Source organism: Lagenorhynchus albirostris, chromosome 9, assembly GCF_949774975.1.
Source record: "Lagenorhynchus albirostris chromosome 9, mLagAlb1.1, whole genome shotgun sequence".
Taxonomy (NCBI): Eukaryota; Metazoa; Chordata; class Mammalia; order Artiodactyla; family Delphinidae; genus Lagenorhynchus; species Lagenorhynchus albirostris.
Window position 1 is genome coordinate 36,197,360 of NC_083103.1, and position 19,673 is coordinate 36,217,032.

The 19,673-nt window shown below is 45.8% G+C and overlaps 1 protein-coding gene across 2 annotated transcripts in view; it reads right to left on the reverse strand.

The window, feature by feature from the left end:
* The window catches only part of NAV2 (neuron navigator 2), a 396,632-nt gene that overhangs the window by 205,145 nt on the left and 171,814 nt on the right, over positions 1–19,673 (reverse strand). The window contains exons 5-7 of one of the 2 annotated variants that reach the window (XM_060159527.1): positions 17,872–18,127; positions 13,479–13,547; positions 5,500–5,666 (exon numbers count right to left, since the gene is read on the reverse strand). In XM_060159527.1, coding sequence (XP_060015510.1) covers positions 5,500–5,666; positions 13,479–13,547; positions 17,872–18,127 — 492 coding nt within the window. The remainder of the gene's footprint in view (positions 1–5,499; positions 5,667–13,478; positions 13,548–17,871; positions 18,128–19,673) is intronic. The other variant, XM_060159528.1, reaches the window with a different exon arrangement.

Here is a 19,673-nt window from a genome sequence, read left to right on the forward strand (position 1 = left end):
GTGTGACCTGGACCACTGAATCAATTCCATCTAGTCTAAACTTTAGGTCAGCATCTTGATTAACAGCAGACCTAATTTTAGGTCAGCATCTTGATTAACGGCAGAACATGGGCAACTTCTTCGTGCGTCCCTCTCCCAACCACTAAGTCTGATAAAGAACTTGCTTTGCCAACCACTAAGTGACAAGTTTATAGAGATTCTAAATCAATGTTACTCAGACATGACATCATGCTGAAGGCTGTAAAACCCCGTTTCTAGCCATGTCTGGCTCTCCTCTTCTGCCACGACAGGTAGGAGTGAACAGAGAGGAAGAAAGTGACCCAGAGAATGAACACCCGAGGAAGGAACCCACCAGAAAGCGCTGATGGGGCTCACATTAGGCAAGGCCAAACAGCCAGTGAAAACTTCACCGTGGCTTAGTGCCAGAGGACTTTAGACTCACTTTACAGAAGGGGAAACTGAGGCCCGGAGAAGCGTCTTGAAGGAGGTCATGCCAGGTGGTAGTGAGCTTGATCTCAAACCCAAGTGCTTTTGTACTATGCCACACTCACTAGTTGTGACTCTCAGCAAAGTGTCAATAAAAACAGTCAGTTTTTAGCAAATGATCTTGTTATTTCAGCTTCTTAAAACAATTTGCTTCATTTCTAAGGCAAGGTATTTTTTGCCCAAGAGAGTGAAAATAAAAGTGTCAAGTGTGGAGAGAAACTAGCCTTCTCACACATTGTTGCTGGGAATTATAAACAGGGATAACCTTTTGGGGAGCAAAATTTGGCACTGTTAAAACAACTGTAAAATGTGTATACATTCTTCAATGCAGTAATTCCACTGAAATGGTTGTATACACGCAAAAAAGACCTACAAGGATGTTAATCTCAGTACTATTTATAATATCAAAAAATTAGAAGCAACCTAAATGAAAGTGATTAAAAATATTAAGGTAAATTCATACTATGAAGTACTATGCAACTATTTTATGAAGAGAGAATGACCTATAAAAAGGGCTGTCCATGATTTGTTGATTTTATTTATAACTTAAAATGTCACATACGTATGTGTGTGTGAGACTGGGTGTATATGTACAAGGCTCCTGTAAAAATTAAATATTACTAATAAAGCACTTCAAATAGTTCCTGCCAAAGAGTGAACATTAGGAAAAATTTATCAAAATGTTATAGTATATAAATCAACTATACTTTGATTTAAAAAAAGGAACTATTAAAATAACTTTAAAAAAACAAACAAAAAATGTGATAGTATACGCATGAAAATAATATAGAAGAATATACACTAAGTGGCTAACATTGGCTTTGTCTGAGAGGTGGGATTATATAGGGTTCTTTTTCTTTTAATAACTTTGTGTTGTTCAAATACTTTAATATAATTATTTTTGTATTGAAAATATAGTAAAGATATGCTTTCTACGAAATGTAGAAAACCTTATTATTCAGAAAAGAACATCCTCCGTATGCACAGAATTCAGTCTAGCAATGCTAGCAAACATTCCACATTTGTATGATGGACTAAATACTTTAGACCTGTATTAGATTGCTGGCAGTGTTAACCTGTTCAGAGGATGTAAGTGAGGGAATGGAAGGAAGAGAAAACAGATCATGTCACAAATGTTGAAAAAGAACAGCTATATTTCCTCTCCCCTGAAAATCTGTGATTCTGGCCTGGAGCCCTAGAGCCACTCGGAGCCAACAGAGGAAGTGAAGGGCCGCCGCGCGTCCTGGCCATCCCTTAACAGATGTTTCGCAGCCGATCCTGCTGACACATCCTGCAGGCCAGGTAGGGCCCTGTATGGTTGTTGCCTGCAGGAGTGCGAATCCAAACGCAGACCTAAACCATGGCAGTGATAATGATACAACAAATAACTAGCAGGTTCTCCTAAAGGCTAAGGCTCTGCAGACTTTCCTCCAAACCTACAGAATCTGAAATCTGAACTTTTAGGAAAACTAACAGGTTGTGTTGCTGTACAGAACATTTCTTTCTGGGTTTTGTGTATCAACTATGTACTTGGTCACTTTATGGAACAATGTAATGAATTGTGAGTCCTGAGGTTTTTTTCTAGTTACTACCTGTTAGTTTTCTTCTGCTTTACATCTCAGTTGATTGCCCAGTATAATCAGAACTAAATTCAGTGATGATGACAAAAGGGGACTTGTTTCTTTGGGTGTGATTTTAAGAGGAATGCTTTAGTGTTTCCCCACAAAGTACGAAGTGCTCTGGGGTTTTTGAAAAGTTGCCTGTTACAATCTCCTTTTATTCCTCTTTATCCTTTTTAAAAACTGGGACTAGGTGTTGAAATATTTTTGTCATTTATTGACAGAATGATGAATTTCTCATTGAACTTAGTGATGTGATTAGATCAATTCCTAGGACCGGGATTCTCGGGTCAATGGATCACATAGAAAAGCCTATGAATTGGTTCACCTGAGAATGAAACGCCAGAGCACAGTGCAGTCCGGGTCTGACTGACTCACAAGAAAGCTTCAGGGGAGGACAGGTAATGAGATTCTATCACGGACTTGACCTCATGGGAAAGCAGTCCACACCTCAACTATAGCACCAACCACACTGAACTGCAGTTCAGCTGCTCAAAGAGTTTCTCTCTCCAAGATTTCTCCAGGTAAAGGATGATATCTTATGCACCCAAGTACCTGTTGTGTCTTTTACATGGCCAGGTGGCTGAGTTATTGCTGTTCCGTCCCCACAAACTATATTTTGCATGCAAGCCGCCTACCTCGGTCTGCAACCAAGGTCAGGTTCAAGGGAGAACACAGGGAACATGAAGAAAGGAGGAGGAAATAACGAGTCTCTGAAGGCAAAATCACATGACCCCGTTACTTCAGGATGGTGGAAAAGTATTAGTAAAAAATACTGAGGCCTGGGAATTCCCTGGCAGTCCCGTGGTTAGGACCCAGCGCTTTCACTGCCAGGGCCCAGGTTCGATCCCTGGTCGGGCAGCTAAGATCCCACAAGCCACGTGGCTCTGCCTAAATAAATAAATAAATAAAATCTAGGTCTGCCCCAACCTTGCTTTACCTCAGCTCCCCAGGATAGGAGAGGGATAATAAACACACCTCCCACGCACCTGAACCTCCATCAGTAATTTTTATCACTGTAAATCCTTGCAGGATTTTGAGCGCATCATAGCTCACACAACATTCTCACGCACGTCCCCTCACTTGACACTCCTCACAGACATCCCAGGGGACAGGACAGAACCAGAGTTCAAAGCTGGGAGTCAGACCTGGATATGAATTCTAGCACTCAATTAACAGGGAGGGCAAGTTACTAAACCTCATTTAGCCTCATCTTCTTTACCTGTAAAACTGGGGTAATATTTACCTCATGGACTGCTTCTGAAGATCAAGTATAACATAGTGAAAATCAAAGTCCCTAGCACATGTTACGTGCTCAACAAGTAAGTACGATTTCCTTTCCTTCTGACACCGGAGTTCTTCCCTGGGACAATGCCTCTATTGGCATTCACAGCCACCGTCCTTCAGGAGGCCTCCCGGCTGTCTGCTTAAGGCACAAGTGGCAACCCCTGCCCAGGACAGAGGCAGATTGGTGGCTGCCCCAGTGCCAGTGGGGAGCCCCTGGCTGGGCTGCCTGAGTGGCCCTATGTCTGTGTGGGCTCTGGGACACAGGTGCAGCCACCAACCCTGCACCCTCCCACATATGTTCCCTCCACAGGGAACCTTTTATTTTCTCAATTTTTTGGACATTGGCCTCATACCCGTCCTTCAGACTGTTTTACGTCTATTCTCCCCAAAGGACTATGGGACAAGGGCAGGCTTCCCAAACACCTTCTCCTCTCTCCCTTCTCCCTCAACCTGCACACCTCTAACCAGCTCTCAGCAGCAGGGTTTCAAGCATTTCTTTTCTACTTCCAGGAAAAGCACAGTATTGATTGTGGTTCTGGAACCCAAGTGCCTCGGTTCAGTTCCAACTCCATTTCTCCCCGTTTCTGGTGTGACCTCGGCAACTACTTAACCTCTCTTAACCTTAGTTTCATCCTTTGTAAATGGGGATAACAACACACTTTGGGGGAATTCAATGAGGCACACAGTAGGTACTCAACAAAATTTAGCTCTTTTCTATATTATGTATATATACATAAACGTATCTGGAAGGATATGCATAGAATGGTTTATAGTGGTGTGCTTCAGGGAGCATACAGAGGAGAACTTTTATTTGACAGAAACTTACACCATTTTACAAGCATTCATTATTTTTGTAATTTAAACACACTTTTAACAAGAATACACGGGTATGGTAAAGAAAAGGAAAGGAGGAGAGGGGAAGGGAGGTGGGAAAAAAAAGAAGAAGAAAAATGGTCTGCTCAAGGCGGAAGCCAAAGGCTGGGTCAGAGTCATGATTGGTTTAGACATTCTGGTTATAGCTTTAGTGCTAGGTGCAGAGTTCCCCATGCCTTGTCAGAGAAAACTTCTGCCGTATATATGTCAGCCTTACACAGATTTCCTTCATATTTCCTCCAGTGTTCCAGGTGGGAGTGGGTGTGGGGGAAAGCCCAGTTCCATTGGATTAAGTTATCCTGGGATGGAGGGGTGCGGGCAGGGAGGTTCTGATCTCCCTCACGGTGGGAGAGCTGCCCAGTCCCCTGGAGCACTGTGCGGGGGGCGGGCGGGGGTGTCTCCTGGGTCCCAGGGGAGGAGGGGGCACATCCAGGACAAGCCCTAGGAAGCTTAAACACTACCAGGCAGGAAATGCTTCCAAGGGACCTGGGCATGCCCCCCTAAGAAGTCTAGACCACTTTGCGTGGGAGGAAAAAGGGAGGGCTCTGTCTCTTATTGAAGAATCTTCTGAGCGGTTTCAATTTCCCTATTTCTCCATTGTGTCATGAGATACAGACTGCAGCAAGCAAAGGTTTGTTTTACTACCTTCTGTGCAAGAGTCCCCACAGGGCTACTTACATTTCCTCCCCAACCTAAAAGCTCAGTACTATGCATAGTAAAAAAACATACCCTTTTTTGGTAAGATCTACATTATCAGAATACCAAGAGGAATGCTGCTTACTCTTTATGTGTAGCCAAGATATTCATTTAGCCAACCAACATTTCGGACTTTTTCAAAGGGTGAAAACCCTCCTTGTTCCTAACTTCCCTCACATCACTTCTGATGGGTAAAAACCTTATTGGCTCACAAAATGCATGCCCCAAGCAGCTTGCATTTCTAGAAAACCACCTCCTGTATAGAGAATATTCTATGAATGTTTTCAAATTGCAAATGCTACATTGCTTCTATGTGTCTTCTGGGCTCCACCCAGACAAACACAGCTATTCCTGCTGGCAACTATGAATATGTAATATTTTCCCCACCTTATTAATACCTCTTCCAACAAAGTTCCCGCCAGCCAAGCATGTCCTTGTGACCCGTTCCCATCACCGTTTGCCACCCCACACTCACCCAATAGAACTGGATCTGCTATAAAGGAAGATGCCAGAAAGGACCCCCAAAAAGGTGGCTTACCTTTCTCATGGCTGCTTGCTGGTGGGGGTGGGAGTGGGGAGGTGACCGGTTTGGACTTGTCATAGTTGTTAAAGCTCTGGCTCCGTCGGTTGTTAGCAGTGGCTGACCCTCCGCGTGTTTTGGCCTCGCTGCCTGCAGCGGATACCCTCGCGGTAGGACCTGGAAGTCTAAAAGGCAAAAGCAACAGGCTTCAGTCTCAGGAAAACAGCAGTACCTCAGAAGGTACTGCAGCCATGCAGGAGGCAAAAGAAACCATTCAAGGCATCAGGTCGGTGGCGGTTTGCCAGTCCAAGGACTTACTGGAACCACCACAAACATCTAGGCTAGTAATGACCCCAGTGAAGTCCAAAAGCCAGGTGTGAGTAGTTTTCCTTTGAACACAGAGAGAAATATATGAATACGTCTGCTGATTAGAAATACAAAGCTCGGGAGTTCCCTGGTGTAATAGTGGTTAGGATCCTGGGCTTTCACTGCTGTGGCCCAGGGTCAATCCCTGGTCAGAGAACTGAGATCCCACAAGCCACACAGCGTGGCCAAAAAAAATACAAAGCTCGTCTTACTTTTTCTCTTGGATGAGTAATTTTGCTTTTCAATAGGGCCAAACCATGTCATCTCTAATTCTATCTAGGGTAGAACATAAAGGTCTGTTAAGACTCTAAACTGTTAAACTTGCGTGTGCATCTCTTTTGACAGACACTGAAAATGGTTTTTGCCATAACTAGGGATGTAAGTATCAAGAAAAAGATATAATTTATGATGGTCAGAAAGGAAACTGCTATCTCAGAACCCAACTCATCTGCAATGAAAAATTATGGACTGGATGGAAACATTTGTTCAGACATACATTTTCCTTCAACATCTGACAACCTGTCTCCATAGACATTACTCTGAGTCTGAAGCTCAGCTTCTCTGCACAGTCGATGGATAAAATCATACATTCTTTCTGTAAAATGAGCAGGAATCTGTTAGCCTAAAGACAAACACACACTTTCCCTTTAAATAAAACACTTCATTTTTGGGTGGTTTGGGAAGTAAAGTCAGCAGACTAGTCTTTGGTAATGTGTCTAAAGATATTATGGCCCATTCCCCGAAGAGTTAAGGCTATGACTCCGCAAATCAGAATTTTGGTTCAGGGATTATTAAGCAGACTCTTTGCAATCATTAAAGTTGAAAGATGAATAAATGATGAAATATTTAGTTATATCTTTCAGCTAAAACCCACTTAGCAGTGTTGAAAAGCCACTGGAACCTCAGCTGACCAGCATTAGATCTAGCGATAAGTCTGAATTTTCAACTCATAAAGCTTTCAGCCTTCTCTTTCCACACAAATCTCTAAGCACCGAAGAAGTCTGCAGTCTGGAAGCATTTTCGATAGAAACAGGCAAACGCTTCAAACTTTTTCTTGTTGCCTGAGCAAGAAAAAATGGCTGCAGAGTACACAGAGAACATGAGGCGGTGTGAGAGGACTGTAAGATTTATACAGTTAAGAAGAAGCTGGCCCAGTTCCTTAACTGGGAGCTAGGAGAGAAGGAAGCGGGTGAGTTCTTCCCCCCAAAAGTGGCAGAGGGAAGGCCTCACTTCCCACTGCATTAGGAGGATTTGCCCCTCTGTTAATTTACCCCATCTTGTTTAGTGAAGATATTCACCCCACGAAGACAGGCACAGAGTGGGGTGCAAAACCAGCAGTGCCAGTGCCTGTGTTTGCGGACCAGAGGCGGCCAGATCAACTGATCAAGGAGGTCCAGCAATCTTGGCACCTCTCGGTTCTGCTTCCAATGCAAACAGCACCCTGCACGCCCTCCAAGACGGACAGTGTTACCCGAGGACTCCCAGCCAATGGCAGAGCTGCTGCAGGTGCAGGCGTGGGGCTCCTCAGGGCTGGACTCTGCAGGAGTCTGTATGCCCACAGATAGGCCTGAAAAAGGATTATGGACATGTTCCAAGATGATGTCACAGCAACAGTTTTAAGTGGTGCAGGGTAACACAGGTGACAGTATTCTACTCCCGTGGCAAAGAACAGGGAAGCAAAAAGCAACGAGGAGGGAAAAGATGCTCGAGAGGCCCCACTGCCCTCACCTGGACCACAGATTTTTCAGAGCAGCACAGGGCCTTTATAGAGGCAAGAAATCAAAGTATTGGATGGGATGGCCACAACCTTGAATGAGGTAGGCAATTTGGTCCTCTGTGAGGCAGTGTGGTACAATGGGTAAAATAGCTTTTTCCATACAAATGTGGACATGACATTGGGCCAGTCTTATGATCTGAGATTCACGTTCCGTATATGTCACTTTGGAATAATAGTAAAGTACCCAATCGGATAGCTGTGAACTTGGAATGGGACTTAAGGTCCAGCCTGATGTAAGTACTCAATGCATGCTGGTTCCCCTTAACATCCTCTCTGCTAAGCACAGATTCATAAAGGAACTGGACATTGTCATAAAGAAAACATGCTATGGTAGAAAAAAGAACCAGACAAATAAGGAAGGAATCAGGCAGATCTAGGTTAAAGCAGCAATAGAGAGCTGGACAAAAATCAACACACAAGAGTTGGAGACCAACATTTCCAAAGAGGCAAGACAGGTTTTGGCAGACAGGATTCATCATCTCCCTAAGGAACATTCGAGGAGAGAAACTGCTTCATCCAAGAATCCGTGATGAAGAAACTGCTTCATCCAAGCATCTGTGATGAAGACCTTACACTTGGGGGTAACTCTGAGCCATCTGTGGGGCCCAAACTGAAACATTCCCCAGTCTTGGATTAACTGAGACGGCTCTGGTTTCCCAGGGGTGGTCACCATCAGATCCTCTTCCTTGAGTCAGAACCTAGAGGTGCTACTCTGATGGGAGTGACCCATCCTTCAAATAGCTACAGGTTGTACCAAGTTTTCTGAGACACGGAAGAGGTCTCGAAGGCCTTGAGGGCGGCTGACGTGACAATAAGGGATGGTTGGCACATGCCGAGCCATCAAAAGCCACCATAAAGCTCAAGCCAGCTCATGTCACCCTCTACCTCATCACCATTACACCCTAGTGAGGACAGCTCCCTTAACTTGCCCAAATGGGAAAACTGGATGGAGACCAAGTAACTTCTTCCAAGTGTCAGAAGGAAGCCATGTGAACGCTGTGCTTCAGAACTCTGGGTTCTGTTGTGGATGGGGTGGGACAGTTGCTTGCTCCAAAGCAAGCCTCCCACATCCCTCTGAAATTTTCAGCAGTCTGCCTCACAAACAAAGGCCATGAATGAATGTGTGATGGATGGGAAGTAAGGTAAAAAAGCTTCGTTTGGATCCACCCAGGAGGGAACCAAAACATCCCTTGGGATGATGAGTCAATCCACAAACTGAATTAATTCAGACTGAATTGTGAATACAGGACTTCAGAGCCAAAGGTGACCACGAGATCCTAAGATACCTGAGCAATCCAGGTGAGGGCACTGGACTTCACAAACTGAAGCAGGGATGTGCTATGTCTGTGTTTCTGAGTCCTTCCTTACCCCAATTCATATGTTGAGATTGTAATGCCCAATGTGATGGTATTAGGAGGTGGGGCCTTTGGGAAGTGATTAGGTCATTAGATAGAGCCCTCATGAGTGTTGCTTGTAAGTCACCCAGCCTGTGGTGTTTTATCATGGTGGCCCAAAAAGATTATCACAGGGTTCTAGTTCAATCTTATCTAGATCTTAAGGGGTGGATTGACCCTAGCTGACATCTCAATTACATACACATTGATAAAAGAATATGAAAGGTCATAAGTAATTCAAAGAAGAGAAATAATGACCTCGGAAGTTGGAATGGTCAGGGAAGGTTCCAAATAAAAGCAACCCCAGAGCAAGATGTGGCATGTGGAATGAGAATGTGAGTAGAGGGCAAGAAGGGAGGGGGCAGAGGTGTCATGCAGAGGGAAGCTTGTAAAAAAAAAAAAAAGCACTGAAGAAAGAAAGGGCCAGTGTGTGCTGGGGCTTGGGGGACAGCGTGGGAGGAAATGAGGCTGGAAAACCAGGCGGGGGCAGCCCTCAGTGTCACACTATGAACCTTGGACTTGGTCCTGTCCTCCAGCAAGGAGGCATTCATTAGGGAAGCTGAGAACAGAGCTAGAGTTGAAAAGCAGAGTAGCTTCCAGTTCACAGTCACACAGGCCCCTGGCTAACATTCTGAAGTTCATTATTATTAACATCCTTGTGCAACAGGAGAACTTCTCTCAAGCCCCAGCCTGCAAGTAGCTGCTGTCTATTAGCATCATTCTTCTGCAGAGCTGGGTCTTGCTCATGTGGAACAGCTGCAGATACCACAACAGCTGCTGCCCAGCGATGCCTGCCTCATCAAGAAAAAGCAGAGAGAGGAGAGTGCAGCAAGTCAACCTCAAATCATCTACACCCTACATCAGCCACAGTGCCAGAAGGTTTCAATGGCTCCTCTGCAAGAGGGACTCTACTTCCCATGATCATCCCACGTCCAAACAACAGTTACAAAATGAGAGGACACAGATGTGTTCTCTGAAACACACACACGTTGCTTTTTTAAAAAATGAAGTTTAAGGGAAGAGGTGTAACAAAGAGGCAGGAGGAGAATCCTGCTGCTATGGGAGCTATGGTCAATTTCTCCAACATGTGCACAGCCGAGCAGGCAGGATGGTAAGACTGTTGTTCCTGGCACATAACCTGTGCGTGCATCCCGGCTCCACGCGTTGTACGTGCTGACGGGAAGAAAGCCGTTCTTCTCCCCCAAACCACTTCAAAGGCTGGGAGCAGAAGATGGCCCTCCCAGGAAAGATGGCAGCTTGCGTGCACATGCTCAGGACCTTGGGGGTGGGGGGGGGTGGAGGTCATAATTGGAGATGCTTTTGCTAGACAAGATGATTAAATGCTAAACCTCTCATCTCCACGGCATCTGCTTTTCAGCAGCTGGGCAGAGACGGCTGAACTACTAGCCACACTGATTCTTCTCCACAAGATGGTCGCATAGAGATCGACTCTGTGAGACTCACTAGAGATGGCCCAGATCAACCCAAACCACCAACATCGCCCTATCAGCTAGTTATGGTGCACTGATTACATGCTAGGCTGCAAAGGGCTGGAAATGACTTTATTTAGTCCACATAGCACTGTGACTATGTGGGGCAGGACTACCCCATTTTACCAATAAGGAAACACAGGCTCATGGAGCTGCACTCTTCGTCACCATGCTTCAATGCCTCCCACAGGTAGAATAAGCCTAAATACCTGAGGCTCACGAGGGACACCAAGAGGCAACACAGTGGTCAAAGGTGGAAAGTCATGGAAATCCTTCATCCCTGTACCAGTTCCCTCCATGAGCCCCTTCCCCGTAGATTCAAGATGAGGCTTCCCACCTGCTCAACATCCTTGGTGCCTATCTAGGTGTTTGGCTCTGGTCGGTGTTCAGTCAATGTTTGCACCTGAACAAGAGACCTATTTCCAAAGCTCTGGGAGAGGTATCCTACCCAGCCAGAGGGGTAGGTAGGTCAGCAAGTTGACCCTGTTTCTTTTGGCAACCAGACTTTACTACTATCCCTGGTGGTGCCTGATCAGCTAAAATGTTTACCAAGGTTGTGCTCAAGTCCAGGGGCGGGGAAGTGGGCGGAGCAGAAGGCAAGGAGTGTTAGACGAATAATAAAATGAAGACCATCCCTTTGTCAGGCTCCTCAGAAACAAAATGCATCCAAGAGAAACTCTAGATGAGGGATAGGACCCTGCTGGAAAGCCAGACCTTGGCTTCGGTCAACTTGGAAGCCCTGTGCCCAGCACGCCCTCAGGGCAGGGCAGACACGCCCTCATTCTTCAGTTCTTCCTCTCTTCCCCCCCAACCCCACTCCACCTCCTTCCATCGTTTGGGACTGATAATAATAGATCATTCACGGGATGGGCATGTGCTTCCAATTAGATTCTTTCCCAGCTAGTTCCTGTTTTCTCTCTCTTCCAGAAGTAAGCACATCGGGGGAACAAACACTAGATTTCAGGTTTCCTCCAAGCTCCCCACCCCCTTCCTTTCCTGTGTATGGACTTTGCATGACACTCAAAAAAAAAAAAAAAAAAAAAAGGGATCCCAGGTTACCAGTGCAGTGGTGGGGGGAGGCCGTCTCTCTGACTTGGGCCTCGTGCTGCTGGGAAAGCAGTCACTCTCTAGGAGGGTGCTATGGGCTCATGTTTGTGTCCCCTGCTCCCCAAATACATATGTTGTCATCCCAGTGTGACAGTATTTGGAGACGGGGTCTCTGGGAGGTAATGAGGTCATGAAAGTGGAGCCCTTGTGATGGGGTTAGTGCCTTGGAAGAAGAGACAGAGACGGGAGAGCTTGCTTTCTCTCTGCTCTCCACCATGTGAGGACACAGGAAGAACACAGCCATCTGGAAAATGGGAAGAGGGCTCTCACCAGAACACAACCACGTTGGCACCCTGATCTTGGATTTCCCAGCCTCCAGAACTGTGAGAAATAAATCTCCATTAAGTCACTCAGTCTGTGGTGATGTGTAGTAGCAGCCTGAGCAGACTAAGACACATGCCTATGAGATGCAGTGATGAATGTAGGGCCCCCAGAACCAAGTCTGGGTAGCATGCTGACTTGTCCTATGGAGAAGCAGCTGCCCTGTGGCTTCTTCCTGCAGCCAGACGGATTCTGAGTTGGGCCTCCCCAAGCATAAGCTTTTTAGAAAAGTTAACTGATTAGAAAAGGCACCCACTGGAGCCTAAGAGCGTGGGGCAGCAAGCAGACGTTCTGTACCTATTTGTTGCAGGAATACAGAGAGAAATGCCATCTGGGCATCCCTTTACCTTTACGTGAGAATTCAATGAAAAAGAAATACCAGCCATAATGAGGAGGAGACTCTGTTTCTGTCAGGATGCTACAAGGGCAACATGACGCAAAGGTCAGGAGGAATGGCTGAAACATATAAGATTTTAAAAAGCAGCCTCACTGACCACGTAAGCACCAGAATTCAAGGAGGAGGAGGGGGCGGGGAGAGAGGTAACATAGTGGTTAAAGTGAGGGTTCTGGGGTGAGATTACCTGGGCTCAAATCCTGGTCTTTCCACTTTCTGTGTGACTTTGCTAACTTACCGAGAACTTCCTAAATTTTAGTTTCCTCATCTGTAAAATGGGGATAATAACATGACCTACCGCAAGAATATCGATGTGAAGATTAAAAAAGATAATGTATTCAAATTGGCACATAATATGCATTCAATAAAAGTTAACTGCTGATACCTTTAAAACAGAGTAGATACAGGGATATAACTGGCGTTGGCCATTCCCTGAAACAGGTCCTGACAGGATGCGGTAGACGCCAAAGTGAGTCAAGAGAATTAGTTAGTGAGCAGCCCTAATTATTATTTTCAGGGAATTGAGGTGATCTGTCCATGGTACACATGGTACACAAGAGCACCCAGAAATAAAAATGACACATTGCCTTATTGCCTTGTCTCCTCTGAACAACTGGATTCATGCCTCAGGTCTTTAAAACTCAAGAGAAAACCAATCCCACATTAGTAATTTTAATGACAGCACCAATAACAGAAAGCGTAACACACATAAATGAGATGCAGGTGAGGTGGGATCAGGGCCAGGACAGAGCAGGGAGCCAAACTCATCATAAAACTACTATGGAAAACCACCTACAAACTCACCTCTCTAAATCAGAATGGACTTTGATGTCCAAGCAATCAAAGACAAAAAAAAAAATCAATGAAATGCAGAAACAATACGTACAACTCAACCTCACAGATCACACACACACACACACACACACACACACACACACACACACACACACACACACACACACACACCCTTCAACAACCCCATGGCCACTCTCAACTCTCCAACACTGGGTCATCAGCCAAAGCATGTTTGGTTTTCCCAAACTGCAAACATGACATGGGGAAGGGGACCAAAAGGAAACGCAGCCAGAACAAAAGGAACGAGGGGCTGGGTTGAAACCATGCTTCGCGGGACACGGAGAAAGTCTAACCTAGAGATCTTTTTCTGACCCAGAGTGAAGCGGATGATTTTGCTTTGTGATGAGTCCTTGGAAGATGCACTGCATGATAGGAAAGAAAAAAGTGGAAGAGATGAGTGAGGGGAGAGAAGATGCATTAGACACGCAAATAAATAACAGGAGTCCTGTGATGATGCGAACGCCCCTGGGTTTCCCTCTGCCTGCTTTGTCTACAATATGCAGCCTTCTTTCTAGGTCTGATTTGATAAATTTCCAACATGAAGAAATTGCTATCGAGATTATCTAAGAACTTTTGTGGTTTTCTTTTTTTTTTTTTCTTAACTCCAAATCTCTTTTCTGGTATCAGTCACTATAAGGCCTTCTTCCACAATGACACTGAAGCCAGGGGTCTCGGACAAGTAAACTTTGTAACTTTCTAAAGTATTCAGATGTTTCTATTTCACATGCTTGTTCTACCAGGGTGGTTTTTCGATGAGTGTCCTCAATAGCCCATAAAGTTGACCCTAAACAAGGGTGGATGTGGAGATGTTTTCAAGTTTTGCTGGTCTTGGGAATTTTTGCTCTCCATGGTATAAAGCAATGATCATTTCAAGTCTTCTGAACTTGCTACATTCTGGGCTTTGAACCATAAATTTATGAAGAATCATGGTTGGACTTAATAAAAGGTTAAACTTATTTACTGCCTTATGAAAGACAGAAATATTTATCTTTCTCGCATCCATACATCTTATGCCACATTCATAAAAGGATATGAGGTGAGAAATACAATGTTAGTGTCATTAAACTTAGGAAGTGAAGGAAGAGACAGAAGTGAATGAATTAAAAAAAGTAATTGTTTGGATTTTTTCTAGAAAGCTAAATATTGATAACATGTAAGGTAGACACAGATGGAGAGGAATTTCATGAGGTGAAACGTGGATCAAGTTCTCAGCCATCACGTAAATGAATGAGAAGAGCTGCAGGGTAAAAGGGAGTCTCCGTTCGGCGGCCATCACAGAGGAGTTGCTCTGATTCCTTCACGCCAATATCTCAAATTCCCTTGTTCAGCTTCTTATTAACAAACTCTCTTATTAACAAACACTACGGAAAAGCTGTCCAGTTTTAGTATTTGCTATCCTGAGAGGTACTGTATTTAGGCATGTTTGTATGTGGCAGAGTTCTAATGAAGGATCAACACAAACCTGGTATTTGGGGGTTGCATCAACATTTGACGTTAATGATCAAGGGTCTGAACCATTATCCTTGGGACTTTGGTTATCGAAGTCAGAATGTGGGGATAGAAATACAATGAAACAAAGCCAGGGAAGTGATTTTACTCCTCTTAAATTTACAGCCAGAGCATGAGCACGGGGTATCACATCTCTAGACCTTGAGAACAAGATTATCCTCTGGAAGTAAAATTAGAAACTATCAGTATATAATGGATAAAACAAATCATCTGCGAAAGTAACCCAATATGGGCCAAATACGGGATGAATGAGGACATACAGTAACTCCAGAGCCCAGTTTGTGTCACCACATTGCAGGGTCAGGGGGCCATGATGGCAGGAACTACTCTGGAAAAAATGGATATAAAAACCTGGCTTAAGTGAGTTTGGCTCGTCTTTAGGTAAAGCATTTATTTTTTATTTTTAAAAATTGCTGGCTACCTCGCGTGGCATGCAGGGTCCTAGTTTCCCGCCCAGGGATGGAACCCCTGCCCCCTGCAGTGGAAGAGCAGAGTCAGTCTCAACCACTGCACTGCCAGGGAAGTCCCCCTAGGTAAAGCGTTTATTAATAGTAGGATGTTTTTTCTTACTTGGAGATGGGTGTCCTGACTGGAACATCTGGTTCTTTTGAGAAGACAAATGCTTACTATGGAAATGGATGCCTCAGGCTAGCACAGCTCAGTGACAAAAGCCCAGTGTTCCTCAACACACGTTCCTTGGAACCCTACGCAATGAGATGCTCTATAAAATAAGAAGAGTTCTGTGGCTCCGTTTGAGAATGCTTTCTACGCCGCCTTCTGAAGATTCCCAGTACACACGTGTTCCTCCCCCCACCCCAACCCCCCAGCTTCCTTATCTCAAGAAATGCCACCATTTTCCTAACCGCTCAAGCCAGAAATCTCGGCTTTCTCTGTGATTCCTCTCTCCCTCACTCTAGATAGTCAATCTACCTGTAGTTCTGTTGGCTCATCCTCCGAAATATCCTGAACTGGTCCATCTCCATATTTGCTCTACCACCTTGATCGAAGCCACTGTCATCTAGAGGACCACGGAAGCCTCTTAGCTAGGGTCTTTCCTTCTATTCTTGACCCTCCCACAGTCTTATTCTCCAGAGAGGAACAAAAGTGACTAAAAAAACAAACAAACAGAAAAACTGTAAATCAAATCAAGTCTCTCTCCTGCTCGACTCTCCAATGGCTTGATACCTTTAGAATGAAATATCAACTCTTCAGCCTGTAGAGCCATCACTGTGACCTCACCTCAAGGGCCACGGGACTACAGAACTCTAGGGGCCACCGGTCAGCCCTCTTTGCTTATAGGTTGCCTTTCACTTCATACCCCCTTCACCCACTGAACTCCAGCCACACTAGCCTTCTTTCTGCTCCTCCAAGCTGCCAAGCTTACCCCTACCCCAGGGCCTTTGCACCAGCTGCTCCCGCTACCTGATCTATTCTACACCCGCATGGACAGCTCCCTGTCATTCGTATTTCCACTTTGGTGTCATGTCCTCAGAGAAAGCCTCCCCTCAACCCAACCTAAATGATCAACCCGGTCCCTCTGATCCCATTATCTTATTGTACTACCACCATCGGATATTTCTCTTCCCTTTTGTTTGCCTGCCCTCTTCCAGTAGAAAGTAGAGAGCAGGCACCTTGGGTATCTCATTCACCCTTGATCCCCCAGTGCCTAGGACAGTGCCGGGCACATAGAAGGCATTCAAACACTAACTGGATAAATGAATGCATATTGGCCGATTCAAGGATCTGAGTAGACCCTGCAGTTAACAGTTATACAACTTAACCCAGAGGATTTCCCCATTTTTCCCCCATAGAACCCTTCCCCTGCATGTTACCATCCAGGGAATAAGCACTCTGCAAAATGCAGTGTGGGCAATGACGTCCTGATCATTTAATCATCCAGGTCCATCGGGGATCTCCGATCAGAGAATGGCTCCCACCCAGGTGGTTCTTCAAGGCAAAGGTACAGAGGCTGGCTGCCCGGCTGTCTATTCCTCATTGCTAGTCCAGGCATTCCTACTAGCCCACAAACCTCCATAATGGGAACTGGATATAATTAGATAATCAATTAGGGGCTCTGAGTTACATCACATCTATCAGTGCTGGTTTTAACACCACCACAATTGGGAAACAGCGCTTCTCCTGGGGGAAAAAAGCTGCAACCATCTATAAGGCAGCTGCTTTGTTTGAACCACTTTGTGCTTTGCCTAACTACAATGGCCTATTCGGGGAACTGGAAAGAAAAAGTCATTACTCTTTAGCATATGTTCAATGAAATCAAGCAATCAATTTGATCAGTGGCATTTAGGTTTGACAGCTAAAGATTTATGGCTTAAAAAAACAATTATGGTGGACTTTTCTCCAGAACTTTACTATGAGTCAAAAACTTTCTAGTTCCTAATCCCCTCCTTCTTTTGTCATTGAAACAAATGTTTTACGAGGTGATCTTCTGCAGAGTTGTTTAGGAATGCATCTATACACTGTAACAGAGTAGATGGTAACTGCCCCAGCGTTCTGCTAGCGTTATCATTCTATGGCGAGTCCCTCTGGCAAGCGTGGGTCCCTCTGGAAACAACAAACAAAATCTAGGTCCTAATCCAAAAAGCAGAGGGCCACAGCTGACACTGCTACCTGGTCTCTAAGGTCAACAAAAGTCAGTCACATTTAATGGTAACTGCTCCCCATTAGGGGATGCTGGCCCTCTCAGGGAAGGGGGAATGCCTCTTTCCCTGCTAAAAACCACTGGCCATCTTTCTTCTGTGTTCCCAGTATTTCTCTTCTGGCAAAGCAGAGGCATCTGCTGGAGAACCTTTGCCTCCACTAAGGGAAATTACTTGCACATATAACACTGAACACCCAGCTTGTAGGCAGACAAGCAAAAGAAATTTGAAGTCTATTTTAGAGGCTGTTGATTGCCTACAAACGTGTGTGTGTAACAGGCCGGAGTTCAGGCAGGAGCAGCTAATTAGCTCTGGCTGCTGGCGATTCTGATCTATAAAGTGCACATCTCCACCAGGCACATCCATTTCAAGGTCACGCTAATTCCCCACTAACTACCGGCAGTTCTCAGCACGGAAGAAGCGCAAATGACACACACGTCCGGCACAGGCTAGAATGTGGTCAGGGGGGCAGAAGACCCCTGAAAAAAAGCAGAAGTATCATTTGGCGAGGAGAGCCCACCTGGACTGCATCTCAGCTTGTGCTTTTGACGGCTGGTGTGGCGCTGGCTGGTGAGGCGGGCACGGGGCTTGGGGAGCGGCGGGCACCTGTTGCTGAGGAGCGCCAGCCTGGCACTGGGAGGGGGCCCCGGCCGCCGGGGACACGGCGGGCAGCAGTGGCGAGGGGAGGTGCGGCTTCTGGGGCTGCTGCTGCTGCTTGTACCGGGAGAGGCTGAAGAAGAGGCCTAGAATGGCCTTGAGGTTTCCATTCCTGATTTCTGCAAGACAGTGAAGAGGTTCTGGTTAGAGGAGGAAGCCTTTCTGGGGAGCCCAGTCTCGCACCCTTTCAAGAGGCTGCTTCAGCCCTCGCACGAGTTTTAATTCCTCTAGGATATGACAGATTTCCTGAACACTTAATTGGTGTCCCAGTCAATTAAAATCAGGCCAAACCACAAAGAAATTAGTTGATTCTCCCCACTGGGATTAGAGTGGATACCCGAGGCAAGCAGCAACTGGGATGCCTGGTGAGTGCCAGGGGGAAATTCTCAGGAAGGACACAACCGAAAAAGACAGAGTCCTGAGCAAGACCGTGCTTGTTCAGGACACAGAGCGAGCTGTCCAGGGACAGAAGCACTGAGGGAAACTCACCGGTCTCCAGGCGGCCCTGACCAATCTGTACTCTGTACTTCAAGCCACCCAGAGTGAGCCAGTGGCTGCCGACCCACTCCAAAATCCTCGCCCTGCTTCGCCCAATCATCCTGCCCTCGGAAGGCTCTGTGTCTCTCTTGCCCATTGAATAAATAACTTGAAATTGGGGTGGGTGTGGGAATAGGAGATAGGGGTTGTTTCTATAAAGAACTCACACAAAAATTCTCCTATATTAAAAGAAATTTGTGCAGAGTGGGGCTAAGAAATTTTTTTATTCCAGATGTAATTTTTCCAATGTTAAAAAATGCATTTGCCTCGAGGCATGTATTAAGTGCTGCAGAGAAGGAATAAAATATTTATTGACAGGCGGAGACTCTGGATGCAAGGGTGTTTCCCCTTGGGCAATCCCTCCTTTTCTGCAGTTCTTTTAACACCAAATGCTGATGGCCAGGGTCTAAACTGACCCTGAGGGTAAAGTAATAGGGCCACCCAGCTTGGGGGACAGAGAAGAAGGAACCTAGGGGCTCCCTCTGCTTTGCTTCCACCCTTAGGCAGAATTTCTTTTTCTGAACTGGGAGTGGGGTTGGAGGAAGGGAAGCCCCCCCTCCCCTGTGTGGGTAACACACACCTCCAAGTTAGCCCCAGGCTGGGCAAGAGGATGCTGACAAAGGAACCAGAGTTTCCTCCAAGGACCAGTTGAGGGGCAGAAGGCATGAATGGGGTTCTTTCAGAAACAAGCCCGATTCCCTGCAAGCCTGTCAGTGTGCCCTGGGGTGTGATCCTGCTGATTAGGTCAGGCTGAATTACTTCCTGTTGGAGAGTTCCTCTTTCCAACCTCTGAAGAAACTGACAATACAAACTACTAAAATCCAACTTTCACCCTCTGCGCTTTGGGAGCTAGCATGTGCTGATTGTGGGACAAAAGTGCCAGGAGCCCAGCTTTCAGAAAACCAAAGCCACGAGTTGCAGTCTGTACTCTACCACTTACTAGCTGTGCAACCCTGGACAAGTCACTTAATCTCTCTGGGCCTCAAATGACAATATTGACACAGCTTGCCCCATCATACAGGGTTGCTTTGCAGATCAAACCAGAGCAGAGATGTGAAAGCACAACTGTAAACAGTCACGTCCTTCACTGGTCTTGGTTACTGTATGACCACAGCAGCCTCAGAATCC